Source organism: Ctenopharyngodon idella, chromosome 15, assembly GCF_019924925.1.
Source record: "Ctenopharyngodon idella isolate HZGC_01 chromosome 15, HZGC01, whole genome shotgun sequence".
Taxonomy (NCBI): Eukaryota; Metazoa; Chordata; class Actinopteri; order Cypriniformes; family Xenocyprididae; genus Ctenopharyngodon; species Ctenopharyngodon idella.
In genome coordinates, this window is record NC_067234.1 from 8059540 (window position 1) to 8072350 (window position 12811).

General features: G+C 37.2%; 1 protein-coding gene across 7 annotated transcripts in view; it reads left to right on the top strand.

Moving 5' to 3' along the window:
* mre11a (MRE11 homolog A, double strand break repair nuclease) overlaps positions 1-12811 on the top strand; it is a 152219-nt gene that overhangs the window by 25366 nt on the left and 114042 nt on the right. For 5 of the 7 annotated variants that reach the window (XM_051862123.1, XM_051862116.1, XM_051862122.1 and 2 more), the window contains one exon: positions 12209-12369. In XM_051862123.1, the coding sequence (XP_051718083.1) occupies positions 12209-12369 (161 nt within the window). Of the gene's footprint in view, positions 1-531; positions 639-3239; positions 3294-12208; positions 12370-12811 lie in introns of those variants that run through there. The other 2 variants (XM_051862121.1, XM_051862119.1) reach the window with 2 other exon arrangements.

Consider the following 12811-nt stretch of genomic DNA (forward strand, 5'->3'; position numbering starts at 1 on the left):
GAATTTTTACTTGCCCTGCCAAAATTTTCACTGGCCCCACAATAAAAAAATAATAAAAAGAAAAGGGGCCTATAAAATAAGCCTAGTTATGGTTTTCATTGTTTTTGATACATGTAGGTTATGAAGGTTATGACACCAAAAGCTACTAGGTTAACTCACTTAAATTTTAAATATTGTTAGACAAGTAAACAGTAAAATAGGAACAAATAATCAAATTACAAGTAATGGCAAAAATAGCCTAAATACAACAGAATAAACACGAAAACAAACAAACAAACAAAAAAAAAACTTTTCAGGTTATGTAGGCTTAGAACTGTTTCAGGTACAGAAATTCTAATGTATAACTATAGATTAAACTTTATTAAAGTTAATCAGTCAAGAGCAGAGATGCATAAATAATGTTTTGAAGTGATGAAAATATAAAACATTAAATATTGTTATTTGAAATTATGTATAAAATGAAAAGATGCTTTAAATGTAAAAATTAAACCCGCCAGTAGGTGGCAGCAAGTCCCTGTTCAAACGGCTGATTCATTCAGGAAGTGTTGCTCAAGAGACGCAAAACAATTCTGTGGATTGTGTTTGGAACTATTTTCGTTGGCGAAATAGAAAGAAACAAGCGATTTGGTGTCTAAAATGTAAGTCACTTAATATAAACTGCTTGTTCATTAAACTGTACGTTGTATAAAATCAGTATCACATTTGTAATCACTTAAATTTGTATAAAAATGGCGCTCTTCGTGTAATATTGGTTAACTATATTAAATTATATAAATATAAAAGACATACAGAGCCATTTTGCCCCATATCTTGAATTCTGGGGGCATTTTAATAGACTAAATCACGCAGTTAAATCATCGTGCACTAAATATGCTACGTCACGTAGTGCATGTGTGCACTCAATGTGTGTGTTTTTGTTTGGGTTTTGTAAAGTGAGGGACATACTCGGTAATGTCAGATCGTTAAATCAACAATTACAATATCATAGACGATATACACACACCCTACAGCACTGGCCCGATCGGGCAAGTGACAGTTCCGTCTACTGTCCCGAGCGTCGTTCACACTGGCCCCGGGCCATCAGGCAGTCCTTATTGTCGAGCCCTGCGATCTGAGATGTCATCGCTCTGCTGCAGAATTTCAATTGCATCAGTATTGATTCCATGTAACAATATTAAATATAAAGTATGATTACGACAATGAGTGGGTCCTGACACGTGTTGCCGAACTCCAATAGAGTTTAGAATCTCTAAACGCCAATCCCAGTGCGTCTTTTCATTATCTACATGGATATTAAAATCACCAACCATAAGGACTTTATCCGCAGCAAGTACTAACTCTGATAAAAAAATCAGCAAATTTTTTGATAAAGTCTGTATGGTGCCCTGGTGGCCTGTATACAGTAGCCAGCACAAATGTCAAGTGGGATTTATCACGTACACTAGATAACATTACATAAAGCACCATCACTTCAAAAGAATTATATTTCATACTAGACCTCTGAGTAATATTGAAGATATTGCTATGAATTACAGCAACACCTCCCCCTTTGCCTTTCAGTTCATTTTCAAAGTAATGTAATCATCTGGTTTTAGCCAGGTTTCTGTCAAACACAGCACATATAGGTTATGATCTGTAATCATTTTATTTACAAAGAGTGTTTTTGTAGAACGGGATCTAATATTAAGCAAAACGAGCTTTATCATTTGTTCATCTGTATTATGTTTTTTTTTTTTTTATTTGTTGAACATCAATTACATTTTTACCCTTTAATGAGTTTGAGAGTTTTTTGTATTTACTAATTCGGGGAACAGACACAGTCTCTATGTGATGATATCTAGGTGAAAGAGTCTCTATGTGTTGGGATTTATCTGACTTCTGTGATGTGAGACAGCTAGCAGATAATAATAAAGATAATAAAGAAAAACACAATCTCAGTGTTAACAGATAAGAGGAATGTTCTGCAGGAACACACACATTCACTCTGGACACCGTAGCCTGTTATTTCTTGATCCTGTAAATGTAAGAAACGTCTTACATTTATATTCAATTACACACAGTTATCCCTTTACAGTTACCACTCTCATAAATTACTTGAATTACATGTTGAATTTTAAACCTAAATTTAACGTCCAACTACAGATATTTCAGCAAAATAAATACTTTTGCTTTGAATTTTAATCGTCTCCTTCTCTAATGCATCCCGTCTGTTTGACCCGCATGCAGAGAGTCTAATAAAACATAATTTATTTAAGCATCTTTGGTGTTTCCATGGTTCCATGGTGAAGAGAGAAACAATGTAAAAGTTAATTTAGCATAATAGGTCCCTTTTAAAGTCACTATGAAATTATAAATCGACATTTTTTTTTATGGAATATTGCAGTATTTATTATAAATTATTTATCCATGCATATTTATCCAACAGTGCTCATTCAGTCAGGACGAGCCTTCATGCAGAAATCAAATACTTGCGTGAATTTGTAACTCTTACAGATAAGGATATAACCGTAAAGTTTTGCACTGAGAAAACATATCACACATTAAAGGGGACATAAGGCATTAAAGGGGAAAATCTGACTTTCTCTGTGTTTAAGTGCTATAATCGGGTCCCTGGTGCATCTGTCAACATAGAAAACATGAAAAAGGACAACCCAGTAACTTTGTTTTGGTAAACCTTTCTCTGTAAGCATGTGAAAAAACAAGCCGCTCAGATTTCGCTCCCTTAGTGACTTATGAAGGGGATCTTATTGTAATATTACCATCCCTTAATCTGGGTATTTTATGGGTATTTATTTACAACATGGATTTATAAATGATCTGTGAGGTATTTTAAAGGCAGAATATGTAAGATTTTTGCAGTAAAATATCCAAAAACCACTAGGCCAGTGTTATTTTGTTCAGTTGAGTACTTACAATATCCCAAATGTTTCCAACTATTTGCAAATCGTGAGAAAATCACGATTTTAACCAAGGATACGGGACGTGTCCGGGAGTCGCCTATCAGTGGCGTCATATCCGTGTTACTCTCGGTTTCCAGTTTTATTTTGTAGAAACCATGGAAACACCAAAGACGCTTAAATATATTACATGTTTTATTAGACAAGGAAACAACTGTTTGGTTACATTTATAGACAGAAAATTAATTACTGTTATATAGCTCAACACGTTTAGTCTTTACGTTACACGTTATTGTTTAAATCTAGATCTGAATCTAAAATCTAAATCTGATTTTCCAGGAGTACCATGCTTTTACCATGCCTCAGAGAAAAACACTGTTTTGTCAAGTAGCTAAGGTAATACAGCATTTTCTCCATAATACAATATGTTTTAAAATTAATATGATATTAATCTGTGAAAATGTGCAAAATTTTAACAAAATAAAAGAGATCATACAAAATGCATGTTATTTTTTATTTAGTACTGTCCTGAGTAAGATATTTTATATAAAAGATGTTTACATATAATCCATAAGACAAAAAAATAGCTGAATTCATTAAAATGACCCAGTTCAAAAGTTTGTGAACCCTTGATTCTTAATACTGTGTGTGGTTACCTGGATGATCTACGACTGTTTTTTTTTTTGTTGTGTGATGGTTGTTCATGAGTCCCTTGTTTGTTCTGAGCTCTGTTCTTCAGAAAAAATCTCCAGGTCCTGCAGATTCTTCAGTTTTCCACCATCTTTTGCATATTTGAACCCTTTACAACAGTGACTGAATGATTTTCAGATCCATTTTATCACACTGAGGACAACTGAGGGACTCAAACACAACTATTAAAAAAGGTTCGAACATTCACTGATGCTTCAGAAGTAAACACGATGCATTAAGAGCCGGGGGGTGAAAACTTTTGAACAGGATGAAGAGGTCCAAATTTTTCTTATTTCTTATTACTTGAATGTTTCCCGGAAGACAAATTAAATACAATTTACCTTGATCTTTAAATTTCAAATGTTTTCACCCCCCATCTATTAATGCATCATGTTTTTTTTCTGGAGCATCAGTGAATGTTTGAACCTTTTTTAATAGTTGTGTTTGAGTCCCTCAGTTGTCCTCAGTGTGAAAAGACGGATCTCAAAGTCATTCAGTCACTGCTGTAAAGGGTTCAAATGCAAAAAATGCTGGAAAACTGAAGAATCTGCAGGACCTGGAGATTTTTTCTGAAGAACAGAGCTCAGTTTAACTGCTCAGGACAAACAAGGGACTCATGAACAACCATCACAAAACAAAAAAACAGTCGTAGATCATCCAGGTAATCACACACAGTATTAAGAATCAATGGTTCACATACTTATGAATGGGGTTATTTTAATAAATTCAGCTATTTGTTTGTCTTGTGGATTATATGTAAACATCTTTTATGTAAAATATCTTACTCAGGACAGTACTAAATAAAAAATAACATGCAATTTTTATTATCTCCCTTATTTTGTTAAAATTATTAACATTTTCACAGATTCTGAAGTGGTTAACATACTTTTTCTTGCCACTCTATGTATAATATATACACAACTAATTTTTACTCTCTCTCAAGTACTAATAGTGAATACTAAAACAGGGGTAATTGCTATGTTAGCTGTTTAAGCTGGAGATAGCGTTGGGGAAAAAACTGTTCTTATGCCTAGATGTTCTAGTGCACAGAGATCTGTAACGTCTGCCTGAGGGCAGAAGTGCAAACAGGTTGTGTCCAGGGTGAGAGGGGTCTGTGATGATGTTACCTGCCCGTTTCTTCACTCTGGCATTGTACAAGTCCTGAAGGTTGGGCAGGTGCATACCAATTATCCTTTCAGCTCCGTTGCAGTCTTCTTATATCTGATTTGCTGGCTGACCCAAACCAAACAGTTATAGAAGTGCACAGAACTGACTCAATAACAGCTGAGTAAAATTGTGTCAGCAGCACCTGTGGCTGGTTAAACTTCCTCAGCTGGCAAAGGAAGTACAGTCTCTGCTGGACCTTTTTTCGCAGTGGAGTCAATGTGATTGTCCTACTTCAGGTCCTGAGAGATGATGGTGCCCAGGAACCTGAATGACTCCACTGCCTCCACAGTGCTGTTCATGATGCTGAGTGGGGGGAGTGTAGGGGGGTTTCTCCTAAAGTCCACTATCACCTGTTTGCTCGATAAGCAAACTGCAGGGGGTACAGCAGGGGTCCAGTGATGTCCTTCAGGTAGGCCAGCACCAGTCTCTTGGCTTTCCTTATCTTCTGTTTCCTGAAGACTCTGCATACATCCCTCTCACTGATCTGAAGTGCAGGTTGAGAAGCAGGAGGGGGGAGGGAGAGGGGTGAGGGTATTGATGGCTGTGTGGTGAGCCGGTCAGAGCGGGTGTGGGGTGTGAGACCAGGCTTTTCAAACCTGCAGTGAAATGTATTCAGGTCGCAAATGTTGGTTCTCCACAGTGCTGGGAGATGGGGTCTTGTAGATGGTGATGGTTTTCAGGCCCTTCCACACTGATGCTGGGTCAGTAGCTGAAAGCTGGTGTTCTAGCTTCTTAGCATAACTTCTCTTTGCTACACTGATCTCCTTATTCAGTATGTATTTGGCCTGTTTGTACAAGACTTTGTCCCCGCTCCTGTAGGCATCCTCTTTGGCCTGGCGAAGCTGTCTGAATTTTGCAGTAAACCAAGGTTTGTCGTTGTTATACAGGTGCTGGTCATATAATTAGAATATCATCAAAAAGTTCATTTTTTTATTATAAATTATTTTTAAAAATGAAACTTTCATATATTCTAGATTCCCTACATGTAAAGTAAAACATTTCAAAAGTTTTTTTTTAAAATTTTGATGATTAGAGCGTACAGCTCATGAAAGTCCAAAATCCAGTATTTCAAAATATTAGAATATTTCCTAAGACCAATCAAAAAATGGATTTGCAAAACAGAAAAGTTCAAGTTCTTTAAAGTATGTTCTTTTTTGCACTCAATACTTGATCGGCAGGACATATTACAGCAAATGACTTGCTCCTAGCACAAATTACTGCATCAGTGAAGTGTGGCATGGAAGTGATCAGCCTGTGGCACTGCTGAGGCACTATTGAGCCTTCAGATCATCTGTATATTGTTGGATCGACTGTTTCTCATCTTTCTCTTGAAAATATCCCATAGATTCAGGTCAGGCATATTGGCTGGCTAATAAAGCACAGTAATATCATGGTCAGCAAACCACTTGGAAGTGGTTTTTGCACTGTGGGCAGATGCTAAAGTCCTGCTGGAAAAGGAAATCAGCATCTCCATAAAGCTTGTCAGCAGATGGAAACATAAAGTGCTCCAAAATCTCCTGGAAGATGGCTGCATTGACTTTGCACTTGATAAAACACAATGGACCAACACCAGCAGACGTCACGGCCCCCCCAAATCATTATTGACTTCAGAAACTTCACACTAGACTTCAAGCAGCTTGGATTCTGTGCCTCTCCAGTCTTCCTTCAGACTCTGGGACCATGATTTCAACATGAAATGCAAAATTTACTTTTATCTGAAAAGAGGACTTTCGACCACTGTTCACTGTCCAGTTCTTTTTCTCCTTAGCCCAGGTAAGATGCTTCTGACGTTGTCTCTGGTTCAGAAGTGGCTTGGTAGTCCTTTTCCTAAAGATGTCTGAGTGTGGTGACTCTTGATGCGCTGACTCCGGCTTCATTCTACTCATTGTGAAGCTCTCCCAAGTGTTTGAATTGGCTTTACTTGACAGTATTCTCAAGCTTGCGGTCATCCCTGTTGCTTGTGCACCTTTGCCTACCCAATTTCTTCCTTCCAGTCAACTTTGCATTTAATATGCTTTGATACATCACTCTGTAAACAGCCACCCCATTCAGTAATGACCTTCTGTGACTTACTCTCTTTGTGGAGGGTGTCAATGATTGTCTCCTGGACCATTGCCAAGTCAGCAGTCTTCCCCATTAGTGTGGTTTCAAAGAACAAGAGATACCCGGAATTTATACTGTAGGGATGGTCATTTAATGAAACTCAAATGTAAATATTCTAATATTTTGAGATACTGAATTTTGGACTTTCATTAGCTGTACGCTCTAATCAACAAATTAAAAAAAAAAAACTTTTGAAATGTTTTACTTTACATGTAGGGAATCTAGAATATATGAAAGTTTCATTTTTTAAAATAATTTACAATAAAAAAATGAACTTTTTCACGATATTCTAATTATATGACCAGCACCTGTATGTTAAATAAGTCCTGGGGGGAACACACATGTCCTCACAGAAACAGCTGGAAGCCCGGCAGATGAAGCGCGCTGTTCGGGATGGCTCCTTTCAGCCAGGTTTCTGTGAAGCAAAGTGCAGCAGAGTTTGAAAAGTCCTTGTTCATGCGGGTGAGGAGAAGCAGTTTGTCTGTTTTATTTGCTATGGAGCGGAGATTCGCCAGATGAATACTCGGCAGCGGAGTCCAAAACCCGCTCTGTCGGAATTTCACAAGCGCGCCGACGCGCTTCCCTCGTTTGCGTTGTTTGGAGCGCTTGTATACGGTCGCAGCTCCTCCAACTAGAATGTCCAGTATAAAGTCTGTATGTTCAAAAGTCGGCAAAAAGTTATTTGGTGTGTTGTTTCTGATATCTAGGTGTTCGTCCCTAGTAAAGCTGATCAGAAAAAAGTTACTCAAAACAGGACAAACAAACAAAAATAATAAAAGTACCAAGACGCTACAAACCGAGGCGGCCATCCGCGGCGTCATCTTTAACTCAATACTCAATTCAAGAATCTATTTCACTTGAATAAACATCAAAATAGGAAAGGAAAGACTATTGCAGCTTCCTTTTCATGCCAACTTTAAATAAAGACCAGAGCGCTTATTTTACAGGCGGTAAACAGTGAATATGACACGGATGTAAGTAACAGTGGCCAACTGGATATAGCACAGCATAGTTTTAAATCAAGGACTTAAGGTCATGATGAAACAAAAGTAGCGACAGATTCTTTCTTCCATAATGTGACATACATGTGAGTGTAACAGATTATCAAAAAAGAAAAAATGTAGGGTGGTGACTTGGTTCAATTTAGAGGTCGACCGATAGTGGATTTTAGTGATAACAATAACTAGATTGGACCGTACTGGGGTGCGTTTCTCAAAGCCAACTATGGTTGCAAGTTCCATCATTATCAACAGAGCTCAATGGAACTTGCGACCTAACAATGCTTTTGGGAAACGCACCCCAGGCTAATAACCGATAATTCAACCAATAGTTTTTAAAATGGATACTGAATGAAAGCAAGCAAAACACTTTTTTAAAAAGTAAAATACCACTGAACTTTCTTAGAAAAAAAAAAAAAACAGCTCTGAACCATGAAAATATGCTGTACTTGGGTCAGTTGCATGATGTACATATTTTTGTTTGCCCAATTAGAAAACTGAATTGGCTCAATGATTCCAAGATTCGGAAGTCTCTCAAGCTCTTTTTCCTCTTTATACCTCATTGCATATGGAACGGATTGAGGATTAAAGAGACAATGTGTGTCATTGGGCCACACACAGAGTTTTACTGTAGTACCCTGCAGGGCTTTCAGTTCATCCCTAAACACAAGTGGATATTTTGAAACCACTTTCTCTACACACAGCAATTTTATTTGCTTGATTTCACCTCAGTTTAACTGAACTTTACTGAGCCAATCATGCCATAGCAAACTCTGCCCTGCCTTTTTTACCATAAGTAACTGAGCTTTGGCTGCTGGACTGCCAAGCAGTGTTCGCTTTGCCCCGCTAAAGGAATACTCTCTAAAGGAATAAAGAGAGCTCCAGTCCCAATTTTATTCCACAAATTCGCCCGCCATTCCGAACTTTACCATCTTCACACATCTCCCTTGCCTTTCACTCGGACCGTAATAAGCTCTTGTATCGGATATGAATATCCAACTATCATGAAAACATTGATTAGAGCCCGGTAACTTTAAGATCGACAGTTTAAGACATTACATTTTTCAAACACATAATACAAGACAATTTCTTTTAAAATCTACAGGAGACTTTATTGATTATTCTATCACAAACTAATCTAACACAAACACGCACACACACAAACATTCATACACATTGCAGAAAGAAAGGAAATGAGAGAGAAAGTGTTTTAAGAGAGAATGAAATGATGAGCATGATTTCTAGCAAAGTATGCACTTCAAAAGACCTGACCTGAACGAACCATGAATCATTAATTTAACGCACCAGTTCAGCTTTAGAATCTGGAGGTACTTGCTTGTCGACTTTAAATGGGAATCTCCTTGTTGGTGTTCTTGGCTCGGAGAGAAGGGTTTTTCCGAGTCAATGATTTGTTGCAGGATCTTTTCAGGTTCGGATTGTGGTTAGGTAAAAACCAATCACGTTTGAGCGTGCTGGCAAATGAAATGAAGTCTCTTGTCGTGGCTGGAGTTTAAAGTTGAGGCTGCAAAAGTCGTTGGTTAAACTTTGCGGCAAAACTTAGAACACGAGACTCTCAATGGAAAAGAAAGTTAAGTAAAAGAAATGAAAAGTGAATAAAAGTTGGATGGCTTGAATGAGCTGCTTGTCTGTCCTTTGTCTTAAGCCAAATTCTTGTCTTTTTCTTTGTTTCTGGTCTTTTCTTGTTCTAGTTGTAGTCTCTTTTGTTACTCTTGTTTATAGTTCTTTGTCTTGTGATGTGACGATTTAAACTTAGGTGCTTGTCCCACCTCTGTGAGGAGTTCTGACCAATCAGATATCGTCTTGTTTCAAAAGGTGGCTTTTCTCTGCCCCCAGTCATAAAATAAGCGTTATCTCCGGTCTCTGGAATTGTCGGCTTCGGCAAAGAGTACCGTTTAGACATCATTTCTGTTAAATGGAATATGATACATTTTACGCAGATTTCATTCAAGCCATGATTTAAATGAGAAGAAGAGATTAAAATATATCAAACAAGAAATACTTTCATTCAACCATTCAATAGTTACACAGCTACATGAGTTGTGGGTGTTCTAAAAGATAACTGGTCACATGTAGCATGTGTAGACATGATATAAAATTTATGCAGTTAAAAGATGTTTGATAAGTCCGTTTAAAATTGTTTGGAACAATTCGATGCAGTTTTAGTTGTAGAACCAGTCTCTGTGGGTTTTTCTGTAAAGTTAGGTCACTCAGAGAAACAGGCCTGCATTGTCTCTCTGTCTCTTGATCTGGAGATCAAAGACTCTTTATCTTCTGGTGGCTTAAATTGTGTTGTGTTTTTGACCGTTTGGTTTCTACAAATGACTTGAGTTTTGTCACCTCTCCTTCAGTCAGGAAGCATGGGTGCCATAAAAGTATCTAGCAGGGGTTGTTCTGTAGACGGACTGGAGCCGCAAATTAGATTCTCTGAGCTTGGGTTTCTGGAATTATGTTTTGAAAGAATCATCTGAATGATTTGTTTGGTTGGTTCGTCCACGGTTCCAACAATACTATTTATGTTCAGCACTTTGGTCCATTGTTATGATTTTGAAAGTGCTTTATAAATAAAAGTTGCATTGAGTTAAAATAATTGTAAACTACACAATTTTCTGTGACGTCTGTCCACTCACAACTGTAGACTGGCTCTGACTAGCATTGACTCGCCCAGATTTTTGCTTCAATTTACAGTCTGGATCATGTAGTGCAGTGGTTCCCGCAACCCTGGTCGGTACACAACTGTATACATTTTGGCTGTCTCTTTAATCTGACACAACCATTTCAGGTCTTAAGCCTCATTCAGACTGTCAGTCCAAATCCTTTTTTTTTTTTTTTTTTTTTGCATATCTGATTGAAATCCGATCATATTAACAGCAAAAATATCACTGCAGCATCTGTATTGCAAACCCCTCCATGTTGCTGTTATTGTTTTTGCAAAACGAAAGAGCGCCACGAGACACAGTGTGGACAGTCAATAATTTAGATCAGATTCAAATCGGATACAGAAATAATCAGATTTGGACTAATAGTGTGAACTTAGCCTTAAAGTCTCTACTGATGAGTCCAGGGGTCTGTTCTTCGTACCTCGCTAAATACATACACGAGATGATTTGACAGATGCTAGATCTTCTAATCGTGATAACTGATCTCTGGCTAATTTGGTTCTTCAAATGAATTTGTGGAATGGATTAAAATATCAGGATTAAGTTGTCTGAGATTACTGCGCGTTCTCATGTTCCTTGAAAAGGGCAGATGTATCGATACTCAAAACCAAGATCAGCAATGCAGCGATTGTCTGGCAGCAAGACAGCAATGTAATGACATCATATAATTAGAAAAAGACACCTGATGGAAAAACTTGACAAATTTCTAGACCTTTATAATGAAACAGCCAAGCAAACAACATGACATTATGACATAAATGTTATAATAGATAAATGAAATGTGCACTTTTTTTTTTATTTTACATAATTCCCCATTGTTTAGATTCACAAGCATTTGTACAGTCGTACGTTTTTATTTCAATGTTGTAATTCACAAATCATTTAATTTTATCTTTGTAACAGATTTGTTACATGACAAGCATTAATTAAAGTTTTAATTAAAAATTAATTAAAGTCAAGATTAAGTTATCTGCATCTCCTGCGCTGCATCAAGCCACTCTCATAATAGTGTCACCATTCAAATTAATGCACGGCTCAGAATAACTGTACAAGCATGTGTGTAAGACTCCAATACAATTGTAAAGCAATTATTCCATCACGAATAAATCTTTCAATAAGTAAAATTTCTGTGCCTATAGTATTATAGTCTACACAACATTTATAATATTATTTTCAAATTAATTAGTAAATTATTATCATTTTAAATTATTGTCCCTGGGTAAGTAGAGTACTCTTGAAATAAATTAGCAGTGGCTGGGACAGATTTTAAGTATCAATTCCACTTAAAAAGATGCCATCTAATCCTGTTTACATGAAATAAGCCTGCTCACGAGCAGGTTTAAGCTTACGGACCTGTTGCTATGGCAACAAGTCCAGGATGAGCATCGAGAACCAAACAATCCAAGATCATGCCAAATCGTCATCAGTCAAATCCAGCTAACCAAGTTAGCGACGTACGAAGAACGGGCCTCTGGACCAGGGTTGGGTTGGTTAAATTCAAATTCAATATTTTGGAAATTTTAAAAAGCATTCTCAATTCTGAATCACACACAACTCTGATTCATATATGCTTCTCTGCACAGATGCATGTATCTGTATAATGTACAGTATACACACACTGTTTTTTCTTTGTCTGACATTTGTTTTTCACAGTGCTTCTCTCTTTTTCTCTCAGGTTGACTTTGTTTTGCTGGGTGGGGATCTGTTCCATGACAATAAACCATCCCGCAAAACTATGCATAGCTGCATGGAGGTGATGAGGAAGTATTGCATGGGTGACCGGCCAATCATCTTCGAAATCCTCAGTGATCAGGCTGTCAATTTCAGCCACAGCAAGTAAGACTTAAGCTTTTTTTTTTTTTTGGTGTCTTGATCAGAAACATTGCTTAAGGCTTGACATGCAAGTCTTTTTTTTTAGAAGGATATTAAGATGAATACTTTGAGTTACAGGCATGAAAACTTTGGAAAAGGAATATTTATGGCACTCAGACAGGTACAGTTAGGTCCATATATATTTGGACACAGGCAAAATTTTTATACCTTTGGCTCTGTATGAAAATGAAAAAAAACCAAGATGCATTTGAAGAGCAGACTTTCAGCTTTAATTCAAGGGGTTGAACAAAAATATCAAGTAAAAGGTTCAGGAACTGCAACCATTTTTATACACAGTCCCCCCATTTTCAGGGACTCAAATGTAATTGGAGAAAAATGTTTGTTTGTGGGACTTTCTGCCTTTAGTTTTGCTTTCAGCAAGTGAAATGCATGTTCGATCGGGTTG